We start from the raw sequence: 19,936 nt of genomic DNA on the forward strand, positions 1-19,936 counted from the left end.
AAAATTGTAATAGTATTATGAAATAAATTAAAAATTAAAAATTAAAATTTTTCTATTAAATATGAAAACTATGTATAATACTTACGCGACACTTTGGTCTTCACGAATGTATCACAAATATGACGTAACAAACGAAAGTTGCACATTGATCATTTACCTTTGAGGTAAAAAGGTACGTGAATGAGTATGGGGAATGACGTCATCGCGCTGACAATACTGATAAGGAGCAAGTGAGAGCGCAATAATGAGCGGCGTACGAGTAACGCGCTACAGATGTCGAAAAAGAGCGAATATTGAATGGGATAATGAGAAAGAGAGAAAATGAGTAATATTATGAATGGATGCATCCAGTACGATTATTGGCAAAAAACATACGTGTCCCCCCCCCTTGATTTTAATGAGCTTTGAATGTATTATAGTGCAGATCAAACTAAGAGATACGTATACGAGTTTTCTGTGTTTTTGTGCACATTAAAAGGGTGAAATATCATCTTGAAAAAAAATCATTATACTTATAAATTTTTAACGTATATTGTTGAGATGTAAAAAAATATATTTTAAATAAAATTTTCATGCTTTCATGGTCACTTATAAAGATGTATTTCAATTTACGACAATGCTATATTTTTAAAATATATCGCACTATCGTTTTTCAGAATTAAAAAATTTATCACAAAATTAAAGGTTATAGGTATTAAAAAATGCATTTAAATATATAATGTATAAAAAATTCTCAAAAATGATAATAGATGAAGTAATATTGAAAAATATATTTTTGAAAAAATTGAATACTTACTAAGAAATGTCTTTGAAACTACCTATAGAATTTTTGTTTAAAACAATTGTTCATATCTTTTGTCGTTTTAATGACACGCTTAAACATAGTAAATTGATTCTTTTATGGGGATATATTTCATTCCTTTAATATATGTATATAGGAGCACTTATAAAAATACGTATCTTTTATTTTGATCTCTATATATTATAACATATTCAAAATTCACGGAAAATGGAAGAATGTACATTTTCTTATAAACCAAACTGATAATGTTTAAAAAATTGCGATTATATTATTTAGATATCATAATTTTTTAATTACTTTTATTATATCCCTTAAATGCCACCCGGGGTCCAGCGGACCCCAGACCCTTTAGAATGATATATTTTCTTTATTGAATACACTTGCTCTCTTTTAAGATTTTGCTTTTAATGTGATTCGTTTGTTCTCCGCTAAAAAAGAATTATTTCTTATTCAATACACTTGATCTTCTTCATTGTAATTTTATTAATTTTTTTATGCCTTTAAATTATACCTATTTCTTAATAATTATTTTTGCACTACTTCCAGGTAGAGAATAAAGATGGTTGCTTTAATTAGAGAGAGGAAGATGTGCATTACTTTAACGTTGCATTTAAAATAAAATAGTACATTTTCAGGGTTCAAATGTAAAAAATTATATCAACTAAATAAAATAAATTAAAACAGTTTGTACAATTTTCTACACTTGTAGCTATACTTTTTAGCATTTCTTCTCTTCTCTCATCTATAGAGACAATAGATTTGTCTCTCTCTCTCTCTCTCTCTCTCTCTCTCTCTCTCTCTCTCTCTCTCTCTCTCTCTCTCTCTCTCTCTCTCTCTCTCTCTCTCTCTCCTTCACCCTCTTCTTTCTTTCTCTCTCTATTTATATGAAAAGGGATTTATATATTTAATTCTTCATGTAAAGAAAGAGAAAAAAGAATAGTATAGAGCAAAGTATAAAAAATGCAAAAGGAATTAATAGAAAGCGAATTGCAAGCAAGAGGGTGCGCTTCCCTCCTCGCGCAGTCACGATGACCGAGTCATACATACCGCTTGGGGTCAATAACACTCGATATTCCCCTAGTAAGCGGCCCTAACCTTTGGTTATCGTCTTTATTCCCATATAATATCCTACAACGGGGGAATTAGTCACGCGAAATATCACGTATTCGAGGAGGGTGGATCGCGCCGTGGCAATTCTCGGAACGATCGATCGAAGTTGCATGGATCGTTAACGTCTAATAAAAGCGGATATGCGAGGCGTCCCTTCGCATGTATATGGCCGTTCGATTCGTGTCACAATACATTTTATTATTTCCCCTTTTTTTTCTTTTAACTCATTGCTCACACTCACCAGATATTGCGCGTAATGTTTATGCTTAACGAAGGAGGAGCGCTTCTTCTTCTTGTTGGCGTTAGCTGTGGCAGAAGTGGTAAGGGTGTAGAGCTTGTCACCGGACTTCTCCTTACGAGGCGTCGATAGGTTCGATTTGTTCGCGGGCATCGTTTACTCCTAATCGTCCTTTATCGTCAACGCCGTATGACGTGCCGTACGAGGCGTCAACGACGATCACTGAGAACGAGCTTAGCGGTCCAGCGATGAGAGAGGGAGACGACGATTGATAACACGACCGAAACTTTCCTACCCTGTTCTACTCCACTCTCCACTCTATACAGACTGTATTGTATCACTGTACATACGTAGGGTACACGTGCGCGCCACTGTGTGCGCGCCTATGGTGCATGCTCGGCTATGTACGGCCGTGTTCGGCCCGAAGCCGCGCTGTCGTTCGGCGGGCCGCCAAGTCGTTTGAATTTTGTGTCGCTACAGAACAGGCCAAAAACCAGGCGAAGAGAGATAAAAAGATTTTATGTGCCTTAAGGCTACGGTCCACTTAACACTACAAATGCTTCGAAGCATTCTTCTTCTCCTTTCTTTCAATGAGAAAAGGAAGATAAAGAACGCTTCGAAGAATTTGTAGCATCAAATGTACAACCGCAACCTAAATACACATATTGGTGTATATGATTTGGTATAATAGTGTATGGATGATTTAACTTAGAAAAGAAGTAAATTAATAAATTATTGTGTGCTAGACATTTAAAAATTATTTTTTCTATGGACACAATTAATTAAATAAATACGGTCCTACTTATAAAATGCTGTAAAATGTGCGAAGCTATTTTTTCTATTTTATGCACCAATTGTAAACGCATCCCTTGTTTTATTCATCAACATATGGTTGAAAGCCTCTATTATACCATATCGTACAATTAATGTTAGTGTTAAACAAATTAAATGTAAATGGGCGTCGTAATTGGAACAATCACATTAGGCGATTTTTAGCATTTCCGCGTTCCGTGTGCAGGAGCCATAAGTAGCAATTAAATTTATGTGATTCGTTGGATCCAAAGGTAAAAGCCAATCACATTCTATTGCTACTTAGCTCAGTAAGCGTCATGCTATTGGTCATGCACTCATAGATTTTTTCAGTCTGATAGCAAGCAACCAATAAAAACGTAGTACGGACTAGCGTTAGCGCCAATAGTAGCCGTGCTCAAAAAGCATAGTTGAACAACGTTTGAGGTGGTTCATGCAGTACTTGCAAGTCAAATAGGCAACTATTCTTATTAGTGATAAATAAGTGTGATTTTTGTCCGTAAAAATTAGCATATAATTAGATTTATTATTTATGACATCTTTAATGCTATACGACCTCTACGTAATAAAATATTGAGACGAAAGTCACATCTTTTACTAGAGTTGTGAGCCCTGTGAATATATGTACAACAGCAGCGCGGCAACGTTGCGGTCAGCTGAGTCAGCAGTCTTCGTCGTCGCGATCTACATAACCTGTACGTACAAGCGATACAAGTGTGAAATATGAGCTGGAGCGAGCAGCCTCGACGTAAGGGACGTTTCGAGACGAAACGAAAAATTGATAGAATCTATTTCTCCGTGCGCTATACTCATCAGCTGACACGTGCGACGTTGCCAAGCTGCCGCTAGTGCCGCTCGAGCCCAGCCATCAGTTCCGTGTTGTCGATTTAGTCAATCGAAAATTACGTTTTATTATTATATGGTTCGGTCAATGAACTCGGGCTTTCGTCAGTATCTTGCAAAATGTTTATTGCATCGTTTCGTCAGTTTTTGGTTCGTTCATCTATTTTTGAAGTATTGCAATTTTTGCAGCATAAGCGCTTTAGTCTCGTTTTTCGGATAAGGGGTCCCCCCACCGCGTTAAATTGGCAAAGTTTACGGACATATATCTCCGGAACCAATCGGTTAAAAAATCTGAAATTTTACAGACACACTCGAGGAACGTTAACCTTTCATTTCATATCACATTTTCCGGGCTAAGTACATATGACTTAAATGCATGAACCACCTTAATTAGAATATGAATCTAATTATCTATTATAATAATAGATAACAAATTTTTATGTTACATTAAATCTATAATTATCTAGAATAACAGTTTGTTGTCAGAAAAAATTTACTGTATTTATCCACAGTTCGGACTTTACGTCTTCGAGATGAGAAACTCAGCTCCCAGCTCCCATTGGTTGCTTGGTCGTCAGCGTTGTCAGAGAGGCGAATAGTCGCGCAGCATCGTGCGCGCGCATGCAAGAAAAAAAGAAACTTAGCGCATGACGAGGAGAAGCTGGCCAACGAAGGAAGAGGAGGAGGAGGGAGGAGGAGCAGACGGAGACGGAGGAAGAGCGACGCGGCAGACGGAGATAGTCGACGCAAGTTGACCCGTGTTTCTGTACTCTAGTGTGCACTGTGCCCGTTCCACTACGTGATTCTCTGGCAGGCAAACTTTACTCCGAGTTGCCGCTTGCCGCCGTTTAGTGAATCAAGGTATCGCGTTCTCGAGCGTCGCGTCCTATCGCGAAGCGCAGTAGTGCTGTGCGCGCGCTACGCGGGGAAAAAAAACGAGCGCGGTGCGCAACTCGTGCCGATATATACAGAAGGCCGAGGCGAGGTAGTATAATGATCTGATCGCGGTCTCAACATGACCGTGGACTTTGTCGACTACTTCTGGGTGAGTGATGTAAAGTAACGAATATATCTCTCTTTTTCACCGCCTCTGCTTTTTTCTCTCCCTGTCCCCGGTCCTGTGTTCGTCCAATTCGCCAACGGGCGAACGCGAAACGCGAAACGTCACTTTCGCCAGTCAGTCAGCGCGCGTGAATTTAGGTTATGTCGTGGGAGAATGTCACCCGTCCGCCGCGCCGCGGCCGGGATCGCCTCGCCGTCGTGATTCTCCTCGGCCCTGCCCTGCCCGATTCCTCGAGCCCCGCGCGATCGTTATCCCTCTCAATACCATGCACCGGGCGACGGCGATATACTCGTCAATGAAATATTTTTTCCTTCGTCCCCTTCCTGTCTCTCGTTTATCTTTATCGTTCTCTCTCGTTCGTAACGTTCGTTGCATGCCGAGACCCGAGACGTCTTATTGGTTTTCGGCGCTGTCGCGCGCCGTTGTCGTATACAGGGTGTCCCAGGAGGAAAGGTCACTACTCTGGGAGGTGACAGTATCGGTCATTTTAAGCAAAAATGCTCACATAAACGAGTGTCCTATTCCGAACGGTTTCCAAGCTATTTGAATGTACAGTTGCAAAATTACTGATAAGAAAGATACATGCTTCACACGGTAGACTGTTGTGACTGCATGCTGATAGTGAGATTGTAAGTGTTGTTATAAAAATGCTGCACATCTTCACAAATATCGCACAAATGCAGCAGTGACCTTTCCTCTTGGGACATCCTGTATGCGTATATACATATACACATATTGCACACCGAGAAGAATACTGTCACAACTCAAAAATTCACAATTTTCAGGAGAGAGGAAAAACGAATTTAATTCGACTTTTTTTTTAATTGTGAGATAACTAACGCAATTGCAATCACGAAATTTTGTTAATAATGAAACTTATACTGTTTTTTGAAGACGTCTGCTGCATGTGATTCACTTGTCAATTCACTTATGACACTATTAGTATTCATCCAGCGACCGCAACTTAATCGGTTTAAAAGAGTAACGACACTTCTGCTCCAGTGCAGCGAATTTTGCATATAAACTTGTAACACTATTATAGCATGTAGAGAGCACACTTTAGACATACTTTTTAACTCAAAAACGAAATTTTTTTTAGTTTTTTCCCCTCTTTCTTCTTCCCTCTCTCCTCCTCTTCCCTTCCCCTCATCCTTTCACTTCTTCCCCTCATTCTTTCTCCGTCTACTTCTATCATACGTGCCCCTACCTTCCCACTTCCTCCCACATGCGGGACAAAACATTCGTTACGTGAAACACGCGTGAATAGAAAAAAAATATCCGATCCGACACTCATTGACATGTGCGCCGCATTCTTGTGCAGCCTGCCATACGCGAAGTCTGAACTACGCGTTTTTACGCACGCGGTTGAAGGACACCTGCCGGGCATCGGTTTCCCTCGCCATGTTTATACCGTTTATTTTTATCTCGTAATTAGCCTCCTCTAATTGCGGGAGTATTCACGCATGTTACTTGCGCGTAGTATATCTTCGGCGAGAATCTTCAAACGAGCGCCGGAGATTGTACGCAAAGAAAATCTTTACTAGGTCGTAACGAGCTGACAATGAGACATTAAAAATCTGTTTCAATGTTAAAGAGATATCAACAGAATCTAATTCCACTAATTGCTCAATACCGTCAACCTCACATTACTTGCGGGATTTTTTTTTATAGTAAATACTCACATGAAGTGTGTATTTTACACCTTCAACATTATATCTCACTTTTCGTTGTTCTCTTTAATGAATTAAAGTTAAATAATTTGATAGCATTCTATATATTTTCTGGGTAAATATAAGTGCAAAAGTTTTTCTTTAATTGTAAAACAATTTGTGCAGCATTGGATTGATGATGAATTTTACTCTGTGAATTTAGTAGGTTTTTAACCCCTTAGCTGTTAGATGAAAAAAATACTTGTGAGTCGAAAATGCTTTTGATAAAAGAGTTAATAAAATTATAAAAAGGATACTTTCTAGGAGTTTTTTGGGTTGCTGAATTTAAATCTGAGGTCAAAATTTTAAAATTTTAAATGGCAGACAAGTTTATAAAAATTTTTATAAATAAATTTTTATGCAAACCGAAAGATATTTTTAATTTTTTGGCCGTTATATTGAATCCGTCATAATGAATAAACAATTTTCAATTTTCAAAACGGTATCAGTATCAAAACCTTTTTGCCTATTACCATTTTAAACCCTTCAATTTTTATTTTGAATTTAAAATCACCAATTTAAAAAACCATTAAATTCAAATTTTTATGCGAATCGAACAATTTTTTGCATTTTCAGTCCGCTATATTGAATCCGCCTTTTCGAATTTCGCAATTTTAATTTCAGATTTGAATTCAGCAATCCCAAAAACATAAAAAAATATAGTATCCCGTTCTAATTGCTCCGATATAAGTATCTTTTATTGAATGTGCGGATATTTCCGTCATTGACAGCCAAAGGGTTAAGGCTGCGATGTTTTTTTATATCCTGTACGAATAACGTAGGGTTATTAATATTTGTATTGCAGTAACATTCATAGGGCAGTATTTATAGTCCGATTTTAAACGTCGTTCAACTGAAACGAAACATTGTCAGAAACCTGATGTATCGCCGACAGTGTATTTGACAAAATTCAGTTTTAAATCCAAGAAATTGTGAGCTACATTGTTGTCGCACACATTGTTGTCGGCAAATGTTGAAAGCAATTTAAGAATGTGGGTGACATCGTGTCGATGACAATATTATCTATAAGTTTATGTTTTTGATTTCGAGGTGGTATAAAAATCAAAAGAATGTCTGTGATTAATGTCGTCGATATATGAATGTACATGAAAATTTTGGTCTGCGACATCGTTACATTATATTTTCCAATAATGTATTAATAATTTAGAACAATTCGATAACATTTTCGTAATCTCAGAACGGGACATAAAATTTTAAAAACTACCATTGTCTCTCAACTCCCTACATAACAAATCTCTGCTATCATATTTTAGTTTATTTAATAATAAATTACTAATACATTTTTTTTTAAATTGAATCAAATCCTTTTTTTTTTAGAAGTTCTCTTACTTGATATAACTATATCAGCGATATACAAGCAGCAGAAAGAGTTAATAAATCATCATCACTTATCTTGATATTAATGTCACTAACATTTAAAAAATGCGATAGCAAAAAGTAGTTGACACTGATGTCAGATACATTTACTACGTTTACGCGAGCGTTACTTCTGTAGTAACTTACGATAATTCACTCGTTTACGCGGAGTAAATTATCGTAAGTTACTACAAAATCCCGTTTACGCGAAGGAATTATCGTAAGTTACTACAGAAGTACACTGAAAAAAATCCATGTACTTTTACATGGAAATTACATATTTGAAATCAGAAAATTATCTAATTATTACTGTAATTTTTTTCCCCAGATTTTTTAAAGTAAAAATACATATTAATGGTAAAATATAGGTAAAATTACTATTTTTATGTAAAAATCACTTGTAGTTTTAAATTTAGCGGTATTTTCAGAACGATGAACGAAGAGAAAACAGTTTTATTTCATGAGAAATTACATATAATCTGCAATTTTCAATATAAGTAGTAATATTGCATGGTTTTTTCCGACCCAGCATAATCATGCAATATTACTCTTATATTGAAAATTGCAGATTATATGTAATTTCTCATGAAATAAAACTATTTTCTCTTCGTTCATTGTTATGAAAATACCGCTAAATTTAAAACTACAAGTGATTTTTACATAAAAATAGTAATTTCACACAAATATTTTTTTCAGTGTAACGCTCGCGTAAACGTAGTAATTATCGAATAGATTATGTCAGATACAAATTTAATAATAAAAATGGTAGTTACTACAATTTTATCAGCCACATTGGTTCCTACATTTTTGTTCTTTACAATGTCGGCAACAATGTTACTTGGTCTAGACGGAGCTCTACATTCAAGATCGTCTTGTGCAGTCTTACGTCATGTGCAGTCTTGAAACATTTAACCGATGAAATGACCGTACTGTCTCGTACGACATGATGATCTTGAATATAAGATTGGACTATGAATATCAGAGCCATAGAGTTTTACAAATGTGTGTATACCTTTATATGTATAGCTGAGTACATAATAGCATTTATGTACTATGAATATATGTAGGTATACGTTAATGGTAAATGTAAAGAAAATACACATATAGACAATTATTTATTATTTCTATGCTATTATTATTACAAAGAAGAATGAGACGCTGTTAAAAGGATAAATTTGACTACTCACGTTTCATCATGAGAGTCTTCTTTTAAGGGCATTACAAATTTATTTGACCAATGGTACATATTTATCTGCAACTCTTTCTCTCAGAACGCACATTGTCGAGATAAGATAATTGTCACTTCCCTTTTTTAACACCGCGAGTATCCTGCATCTCGAACGTGATATAAAATATCAAGCATTGGCGGGCTGTTTACGAAAGATCCTTTCACAATAAAATCAGAGCAGAAATTGAGACGTGTAACTGCCGCGAGTAATCGGTACAATAGGATGACAAGGGCAATAATACGTAATAACAGCTTATTACGGCGACGTCACTCGAGCGGTTCTGCTCAATGTGGATTTACCGCGTGATCTGCAGAGTTCAAGTGTTAAACGGCTAAGTGGTCTTAAGTACCGTTCCAATGCATATATTTCGGTCGTAATTCTAATTGCAGGATTTTTGTACGATTTTCCGATAGAAAAATGATAATCCGTACAACTTTTCGCTATCGTTCTTTATACCTTGTCCAATTTTCGGATTTTTAAATTTAAAACACATGCACATTTACGTATACATGTATCTATAAGATATGCTACATTTGCTACATTAATTTCAATTATAAATTCTCTGATGAGTGTAAAGTTGATTTTTTTTCTCAACGATTTCTAGGAAATTCGTTACTTATCGCCATTGCATTTCCATACTTTCCATTTTAAACATTATGTATCTTTATTAAGTTTTAAGTTAAAATTTTATTAAAATCTATTTTTGAAATTAACTAAAGAATATATTTTTGTTATCCGTCTGCTTTAATTCTGCTTTAATCGAAGACCTTTTTCGGTAGCAATTAAAAACTATCGAAACTTCGATATTTCCATTAAATAATTGTCGTTTTATACAAACGTTTTGATTCAAAAGAACATAAAATTCTAGTGAATCTCGTAAAAGATTCGAACATATTTGATCTAGATTTGAGTCCATTTCGAAGTAATACTCTATTTTTTTAAGGTACTCATAGATTTGAACCATTTCGTCCTGATTCGAATCTACTTTTATACAGAAAGTATTGCTTTTATTTTTCAAAGTAATTATAGAAAGTTCGAAACTATACATATTCGAATCTACTTATTATAAGGCATTTAATCCCATCGCTAATAATAATATCTATTTTTCTATTGACTAATTTTTTTGGAAATGTAACGCTGCACTAGAAAAGGGAAATTGTACTTTTTCTATAATAAAATTTTTTTGCATAAATAAATTCTTTTGAACATTCTGTATATAAAAATATTAAGATAAGGTGTGCTCGAAAAAGAAATGTTTTACAAGATATTTTTTATGGAGTTATCTAAAAAATAATATGTATTTGTGTTTATTTGTTTCCTTAAAAGAACATATTAGAATAAATTGCTTAAACGTAAATAGTGATAATCTTGATACTGTATAATGAAGAAACGAATCACAAAATGTTCGTTATATAACGGTGGAACATTTGAATATTTGAATAAAACTCCTTGAATAAAATATATGCATTATTAAGAAATTTCAAATATCTCATGAAATTTCGTGCATTGTTGCACTTACGAAAAAAATGAATTAATAGAAAAATAGACATTATTATACCAAATAGACATTATTATACTATTACACCACTTGTGCCATGCTTATACCATTTCTTGCTATCTTCAAGGTATTAGAATCCAATTGTGTGGTGCATCCTGTATATAAATTGATGTAATAATTAGAATGTAACTTTAGGAATGGATTAAATAAAATTTATAGCAGTTTGACATTAAAAATGTATTTATTTATATAATTTTAGACCTAAAAAATTATAAAATGGGGACAAATTTTCAATTTCTTTATATTTTTCTTGTTAAATGTTTAACGTCACATTTTGGACAGTGTGCAGCATAACTCTTAAAGGCTTGATTTGAAATATTAAATCTAAATATCTTTTTTAATATATATATATGTATACTATAGTTATTGGAATCTAATAAAGGCAGATATGAAAACATGGCTTTCCACAAAATTATGTGCTTTTTTCTGTCTTCTAAAACTATTTTTTTCAAAATGTCAATTTTTACGAAAAGCCAAAATCTGCCTTTCTCAGATCAATAGTACGTATTCAAAAAATATACGTATATTTGAGTTTTATATGTCAGATTAAACCTTTGTGATCGTAAACTTTGTATGGAAGATATGAAGAGAAGTTGAAAATTTTGTGTTTATTTTATAGTTTTTTAGACAATAAATTACAAATAAATACATTTTTAATTTCAGAATGTCGTACATTTCATTCAATCCATTCTCAAAATAATATTTCCTCACCGAACCATTAAAATAAATGGGATCCCTAAAGCAATTAAACTGGAGTAAACATTGTTTTAAGAAGTGATTTAAGTTTGACGAATCGAGTTTTAGATTTAATTGAAGGAGATACTGAAGTATTATCTTTTTACTATTTAAGGGCGAAAAGAATAATGGATTTGACGTGTTATATCATAACATGAAGCATGGTGTAATCGCCAGCAAGGAATTGGCTGAATTTTTGCGAGAGAGATCAGCCATAGAGGAAAACAATTATAAACTCCTCAGTAAGGTAGCGAAACAGGCGAGCAATAGCACACAAGGGACATTCGCACCTGTATGGGCCGCCTTGAGAGGTGCCGCCGAGAAACTCGCTGTTTTACATTTCCAAATGGCCCAGCGAGTCTCCGAACTCATAAAAGATGTATCAAAATATGCGGACGAGCTACACAAGAAACATAAGGCTGTACGTAATTGCTTCCTATTTAACTTGTTGGCTGAATGTTAATATTCTTCTCATTGATTTGATTGCGGTGTCACAAAGTAAGATACGGCGTTATCTTTTTTTTTTCACGATTGCCATGCTTTGTAAAATATGTCAGATACGTGTCCCATAAATTATCAGTATCCGCCCACACTGTTGGATCAGTAGGTTCTCATCGTCAGGCAATCAAGTCGGCAATGTGCAGTGGTCCTATCTACCGTAGCATGCACACGAATATAATTATAATTGCGCATGGACATCAAATTTATTTACTTTAATTTGTAATCAGAATGGTTTAACTAGAGAATAACGTACATTATGTACCGACACATCTAGGTGAAGGAAGAAGAATCGTCTACCTTAGAAGTTGTACAAAGTATACAGAGCATTACGGTAACGTTACACAAAGCGAAGGACATGTGTATGCAAAAGCGCCTCGAATTAGAGAAATTAAGGAAGGACAATGCCAGTCAGAGGGAGCTCGAAAAGGCGGAGGGCAAGTTCAAAAAGGCACAAGATGATTACAGGACGCTGGTGGACAAGTACACGATCATACGAAACGACTTCGAGGCAAAAATGACTCAGGCTTGCAGGGTACTAATTCTGGATTAAAACGTTAGAAGTTAGGCTTTGCGTGATAATATTGCTGCGCAGGCGATTAGCGAGGCGTACTAATCAATGTACGTTTTCGTTACCAAGCGGTTCCAAGATGTGGAAGAGACGCATCTGAAGCACATGAAGGAATTTCTCAATACGTACGCTGACGTTTTGCAAACCAATCACGAGCAGGTCGGCCAGGTGCATATCGATTTCAAACGGCAATGCGTCGATATGACGGTGGAGAAGTTATTAGAGCAATTCGTTCAGAGCAAATACACGGGTTTCGAAAAACCAGGTAATAAGAATAAGAGAGTATTCAGAAGACTCTTTTTCGTTTCTGCGTTTCCTTGATATCCATTGACGTAAATTGACGTTTGTAAATTAGGTGTGATCGAGTATGAGGAAGTTATGACGAGTTTAGCGGAAATAACCAGCCACTCGCAGTCGGAAGGCGGCGTAGAGACACCTAAGGAAACATCAAAGGGAACCAACGGCGAAACAGGCGTAGCCGGTAACAGTCACAGTTCAAAAAAAGATCAGGGATTAAAGGGGGAAGGTGGTACTTTGAGGGTACTGGATGGGGACAGGGGGAGGGTGATATTGGAAAAAGATAGAGAAAAAGAAAGACAGAAGGAAAAGGACAGAGAACTGTCACATGCACAAACCACCAAGGCTTCCCGCCGTACTACCTCGCTACTCAACCTGTTCATGTCCAACTCCCAGGGTAGGTTTCTTTCTCTCTCTATCTCTCTTTCTTTCTTTCATCGAAGTTACATAGACTTTCTCAAAATTGTATTATCTTTTTAATTGCAATAGTTTGAACCTACCTTGGCTCAATGCAATGAGATGCTACATCTCGTAAGCGATATGTTTCTTCCCATTTCTTGTAACATTTTTACATTACGTGATACTTTCACATCTTTATGTTTTTACACGAAAGGCAGATATGCTTTTGATCGTTTCCGACGAAATTAATTTTGTTATCATCCACAGTGAGTATTCATAAAACAAGTATCGGCATAACATTGCATATGTCTGGGTAGGCTTGTTCTGCCGTTTTTAATTTTATATTCGTTAGTACCATATCATTGATCACATTTATACACTTGCCCAATTGAATTGCAGCACTCGATCACAGATATATCAATTCGAAAACGATACGCAGTACGATTTTTATCGATTTATTTATGCTTATGTGGTTGTTGTGTCATATACTTGCTTCTGCGTAACGATCTAACATTAGGTGGAGGATGACGTATAGAGTATCATTGTGTTCCAGGGGGTTTGTTTTTTTATTTCAATTTGGTTGCTAATTATACTCTCACATACAATATATTACAAATTATCCTTATACGTATATTAGGGATACATATTACTTTGCTCACTCATTGAGCACAAAAAGTAAACAAATGTACAAATGACTTGGTTCGCACGGTTAATTGTCATGTGTTGGCGAAAAATTTATTATGACTATATTTTTACATTTCTTTATGCAGTTACAATATTTAATCCTGCCTCCGATTTTTACGTCTTTATGCAGCCGCTTTTGTGTGTCAAGTATTACTACAATTACATGTCCAGATGCGAAAATATACGTGGACAGAGGTATTATGTGGTCATTTAAAATATTCTCATCCCTCTGGAACGCTTTGAAATGCCACTGAAAGTGCAAAGGTCATTCAAATTCGAATCGGTACAACTAACGGTACATAATAGTGTGACACGGAGCAAGAGAAAGAAAAGGGTCATCAGTTGATGGGGAGGTATTCAAAGACGTGAGAATGATGAGTGTTGTTTCAGACAAACAGAAGCAAGCAGGGTCGTCTGGTTCGGCACCTGCCACCCCTCAAGGGAACAACCTGCCTCCTGCTGTTCCACCTCCCAGCATCTCCAGGAACCCTCTCAGAGGATCTAAATGTAACAATTTACATTTTATTCCTGTACCCCGTTCTACCATTCTCTACCCTCTCACTTTGTTGTTAGAATACAACATACAACATACATTAGAGATTACTGATACTGACGTTAATTGCCGAGTACATTGATAAAATAATCAACTTTGTACTTGATTCTCGCTGATATGGCGTACCATTAACGATTATCGCGCTTCTGTTCGTACAGAGTTTCTACTTATCTCCTTCTCTTCCTTTTATTAAAGATATTTAAAGAGTACGAAACGTAAAATAACTTTGCACACAATTTTTCACCTGTTGCCTTAATTGTCACATTTTTAATTTGATGATCTTACTCGGACAATCTATCATATGTTGGCTCGAATATGAATGGTCAGTTATTAATTTGAAAATGTTAATCATAAATATTGTCGCATAAGTTCTCAGATAAACTTATTCCGTTATTTACGATGCGTAAATTAAAAGATATTTTCTTTTATTAACCTGTAATAGTATCAGTCTTATTCGAGCATTTCTCACGTAGATCTTTATATCTATAATGTTTCTCTATCGGTTGTTCTCTCTTTATGGTACTCGGTAACAATGACATTACTTCCTTTTAAATACCTCGTATATTTTATGGTCAGGACGTAATATGGTGAAATAAATTATCTACTGACTTATAGTGGTTGCGCGTATTATGATTCCTCCACTGTGCTCACTTTTAGAACAGCAATGTACGTATACTAACATTCGTCCAAACGCTTTAAATTAATGTTACAAATATATCTTTCGTCAAACAAATTAATTATACATACATCTTAATGTAACATTAATTTCTGCTTCACATATAACGCCCATGCAAAATATTTCTTCACTTTGATTTGTTTCTGCGTTTGAGGTGGACCGAGGATCGAAAAGATACTTTCGAATGAAGGAAGAAATATTTTTTATTTGCTATATTTTACTAACATTGGAAGACGCTTGTATAGAACGTAGGCATATCTAGCATTAGAAATGTATGGGAGTCTAATTACTTTCATAAAGTTTCACCTATAAATTGTTTTTCTAACAATCCTCTCTGTGGGAACATTATCCGATTATGGCGATGTACAATATTTGCATCAGTTGTCTTACACAACCACGATAAGAAGATCTATAAAATTCTTATATATTTATGCAATTTTTACAATACTACATTACCCAGTGCATTCGATTCATTATCAACATTCGATAAAACTTCAAACTTCTGTATATATGTATAAACGTCCTGTTGTTCATATATTTCAACAGATGTGTTTAACACAACTTTATTTTTTTCTTTCCCCCCGTTTAACTTTTTTTGTCTTAGAAAATCAATAATAGATACATGGACGGATTATACAATAGCATGACGTGCAATTCATATTTTTAACTTCTTTACACGTCATAAGTGATCCAAATGCTAACACGTACCACTAATGAATACGTCCTGAATAGATTTACAATTACACGGATTGCGGCGTATAATTCTGTTTCTAAAGTTTATTATGTAACATCGGTGCAGTGTGAAATAAAAAAAAGAGAAGTATGACTAAACTAAAGGGAGTTGGACTTGAATAATGTTGAGATACAAGAGTGGGGTTGGCTACTGACGGGGCCTCAGGTGAGCCGTTTTTATGAAATTCCTAATTTGCATGGCTCACATGTGTTCATACCTTTACATTTATTTTCCAAGTGAATAGCAGGAATATTTTTCTCTCTTTTCCAATAGCGTGATATGATTCTGAAGGCAACTATTATCCCGAGCTATGTTTTCATCGATGACGATCATTTCCGTAGCATCTTCTGCAGAATTCACGTTTTTTTCAATTGGTAGATTACGTTCTTATAGAACATTTCTTTCTCTTTCGATTGTTCTTCTAAACACTTGCCCATTTAATATCCGAGACTGTTTTTGCATGCAACGTTAGATTGGTTTGCAGAGGACACGACCCTCTGTGTGTACAATCTTCCTAAGAGAGGCGTGCATAAGAATGTGCAAATGCATTTATTATAGTGTCAATGTAGGTTTAGTAATTGTTAGAAAAACAATTTAAGAAGAGAGTAGACGATGCAGAGACTGTAGGAATTTTGATGGTGATGGTGCGTGGGATATCTTCATATTTCTACTAACGCGACGTGCTCCACTTCTCTCTATCTCTCTCTCTCTCACTACTGAATTTTCTGTATATTTCACTTTTTTATTTATCTGCATCCTTTATTTGACGTAGGTATTCACTTATGTTAGTCGTTGTTTTACAAAGTGCTGACATGCGTTTCTTTGAAAGGCGAAATTTACCAAAAACATTAGAAATTCGTTAGATTGACAAATTCATATTCATGATTAATTCGTTAGAAATAATGCTATGAATTCTTTATAACGATTTAAATTAAGGTAAAAATGATTCTAATATTGGCGCAATAAGTACGTCTTTGTAAGGAAACTTGTGTCTGCATCATCAGAGAATGTGGAAGTTAATTAATTAATTAGAAATGCATACAAGAATGTTATTAATAGTTATTAATACGACGTACGTCGATTTGTTTTGTATTAGATGTTGTTTGATCATGTTGCGCTGATCATGTTTCGATCACTTGGAAAGTAAATTCTTTAATTTTTTCATTTCTCATTAGATTTCTATAATTATACATCGTGTACCGCTCATCCAAGTATTACGAATGTTGAAACCAAGTATAATGATTCGTATTTATTTTTTTTATACAAGCAGTAGCAGTTCTCGTTCAAATTATACACTATATTCGATTAGATATACATATATTTGTGTAGATAGTAATGCAACTATGTAGTTTTTACGCCTTTTTTCATTTTAGTTCTACGTAGTTTAGTTGTGTTATTAGTAGAAATGCCATCAATATCTTAGGATACTTTTTTAATGTTTAATATCGGATTTTTTCTATTATATTTTCATGGTACTAATATCAGATCATATAAATATTTTATTTTCTTTCGTATAAAATTCTATTTGCATAATGGCAAATGATAAAAGTAGATGTTAAAATTTATTTCTAACAATAAGTGTACATTATTCATAGATATTTGAGTGTAGTGGATTTAACAAGAATTTAGAACATTAATTCCGCAGATAGAGATAAATTCATAATTTGGTGTAACCGTAAGAGTATAATTCGCATAAAGTATACGTTTAATAAGTAGCTAGTGCATATATCACAGTACATATACCGTCCTATTGTCTACATTTGGGGTGTCCACGACCAACAGGGTTCCTACGCAGTAGGAGAGAAAAGCGAAAGGAGAAGAAGGCGAAGAAGAAGAAGGACCTCGTGGACACGAGCAGCAACAAAGAAGAAAAGTCTGACCTGTCAGTACATGCATGAACAGCAGACCTAGTGCACATAGAGTCAGTTTCACAACCAGCAGACAAAGTCTATCTTATTCTAAAAGAGAGATGCACACATCTAAGATTTTAACGTTCATTAAATATACTTTTGCTGGATGTGAATCTCAGACTTGGAATGATTCGTTGTTGGATATTCTATTTGTTTGTCTAAGATACTGCATATTATAATTTTCTATCAATCATTATCAATCACGAATATACGGGATAGATTTAAAACATTTGGAACATGAGTCTGCAAATGCTTTTTTTCCATATTACAGATGTACATTATTGGATGCTAAAGTTCAAGTAAACTGTCAAGTATAGGATAATTTGAAAGTTGCTGATACTCTAAGTATCTAGCTGTTATTTTGTAAGTTCAGACGATCAACATTTCGAAAACATATCACTGATCCATGAAACCAGCTAAATTATTGGTCCTTTTTTATATTTATTTTGATAAATACATGGATATTCCTTTTGCACTATGTAGTGATAAGAATAACTAGTTTTTTCTGTGGAATGTTTAACTTCTTTCATTCTCGTATTCTAGAATTATCGTATTGATTCTTTCATTCTGTTTAACTGTTATATGCAAAATAATAGCTATTTAATTTCAGTAACTTCCTAATTGTCACTCTGTATGTGTAAATATTACTTGATGTCGCTCGAATGATAGCATAATCTAGACAATGGAAAATACCGAATAACGATAAGATGTGCAATTTTAATCTTTATTACCATAGATATAATAATCTCTCCTATTCGAGTTTGTTTCGTCAATGTTTACCCAAAGCAGGCCCTTCATATTTGTTTGTTTTTAGACATGTTGATTTGTATATAATATTGTGTACAATATTAAGCAACAATGAAAAACGAAACAATCTTTACCAGTTGTCAAGCTGTTTTTTTTTCGTCTCAGTAAAGTCGTATTGAATTTCTGTTAAAATTCACGTCTATATTTGAAGATTAGAAGACTACAAAATTTGGAAAGAAAGCATTCATGGATCCATATACATTTCTTTTTATCAATGCAATCGAATACTTGATACCCATTAAATTCAGTTATCTCACGTATCACGCCTATAAGCGCAACAATTTTATTATTTTAGCACGCTTCTAGCATGAAAAAGTTTTTATTGTGTAATGCACTGGGCCTGCTGAAACTTACAAAAGTATATTATCTTAAATGATTTTGTCATGAACGCAATAGGGAGGACAAGGAAGACAGCAGAAAGTCAGAAACGCCGACGCCGGAGGTGGACGAGGACGGTTTTTGTATTAGACCGAAGCCGGATCCGTGGGAAAATGAAAAGGGGTTCTATTCCAGTTCAGATACTGATTCGGAGGATGAAAGGGAACGTAAAATTCGAGTGGAAATAAAGCCTCTCAGCAATGGCGGTGCACCCATGAGCGCTAGCGTGGACGAATTGAGGGCGACAGTGGAAAATTTATCTTTATCACCTGCACCAACAGTGAGTTATTTTCTCTATTCTGGAAAATCACGTATCTTGCGTGTTATACATCGCGACTCACGGTCGCAAGACCAAAATAATAGACGTTATTCCGTAACTTAGAAGAAGGCAAAAGTAAATGTTTAGACACACTTGTCGTCATACGATTTTATATTTGAGTCGTGAAATAACATTGATATAACATTGGTATAAAGTCAAAAACTGATTGTGAGATATATAAAACAATACCTTTATTTGATTATTAAACATTGTAAATGTATATATATCTAGTATCGTATGCAGAATATATTTATGTCATTACAATATAAAACGACCCGATACAATTGAGAATGAATTTTCACTGTAAAAGCAAGTTAAAAATGTGAAAGATATATAAATATATAATAATATATACACAATAACAATATCATCTCGCTCGACTAAATAAAACAGCTAAATAATCAAAAACGGCCAAATTTCGAGCAATTAAAGGATGTTGAAAATATATTTGTTCTGAAGAAGGCCAAGTAAGGCTCGAAACGTTAACATGATTGTATATTTTTATCGAAGTTATTAAATATATTTTCAACATCCTTTAATTGCTCGAAATTTGGCCGTTTTTGATTATTTAATATATACACAGTTTGTCCCGAAAGTTCCCAGAATAATTCGATAAAAATCAAGTTTCAGATATAGA

At 34.8% G+C, this 19,936-nt stretch overlaps 2 protein-coding genes across 17 annotated transcripts in view; one reads left to right on the forward strand and one right to left on the reverse strand.

Annotated features, from left to right (window-relative positions):
• Positions 1–2,600, reverse strand: part of LOC139775437 (uncharacterized) — a 110,535-nt gene extending 107,935 nt beyond the window's left edge. For 3 of the 8 annotated variants that reach the window (XM_071711418.1, XM_071711415.1, XM_071711413.1), the window contains exon 1: positions 2,154–2,598. In XM_071711418.1, coding sequence (XP_071567519.1) covers positions 2,154–2,303 — 150 coding nt within the window. In that variant the 5' untranslated portion in view covers positions 2,304–2,598. Of the gene's footprint in view, positions 1–2,153 lie in introns of all 8 variants that reach the window. The other 5 variants (XM_071711414.1, XM_071711423.1, XM_071711424.1 and 2 more) reach the window with 5 other exon arrangements.
• A 767-nt stretch (positions 2,601–3,367) lies between these two features.
• Positions 3,368–19,936, forward strand: part of LOC139775438 (F-BAR domain only protein 2) — a 28,621-nt gene continuing 12,052 nt past the window's right edge. For 3 of the 9 annotated variants that reach the window (XM_071711429.1, XM_071711435.1, XM_071711432.1), the window contains exons 1-9: positions 3,368–3,708; positions 4,316–4,848; positions 11,590–11,895; positions 12,250–12,507; positions 12,613–12,808; positions 12,899–13,237; positions 14,314–14,430; positions 17,668–17,767; positions 18,999–19,260. In XM_071711429.1, the coding sequence (XP_071567530.1) occupies positions 4,819–4,848; positions 11,590–11,895; positions 12,250–12,507; positions 12,613–12,808; positions 12,899–13,237; positions 14,314–14,430; positions 17,668–17,767; positions 18,999–19,260 (1,608 nt within the window). In that variant the 5' untranslated portion in view covers positions 3,368–3,708; positions 4,316–4,818. The remainder of the gene's footprint in view (positions 3,709–4,315; positions 4,849–11,589; positions 11,896–12,249; positions 12,508–12,612; positions 12,809–12,898; positions 13,238–14,313; positions 14,431–17,667; positions 17,768–18,998; positions 19,261–19,936) is intronic. The other 6 variants (XM_071711431.1, XM_071711430.1, XM_071711433.1 and 3 more) reach the window with 6 other exon arrangements.

The sequence above is a fragment of the Temnothorax nylanderi genome, unplaced genomic scaffold (assembly GCF_030848795.1).
Source record: "Temnothorax nylanderi isolate EJ_2023f unplaced genomic scaffold, tnyl_v1.0 TNYL_tig0098_pilon, whole genome shotgun sequence".
NCBI lineage: Eukaryota > Metazoa > Arthropoda > Insecta > Hymenoptera > Formicidae > Temnothorax > Temnothorax nylanderi.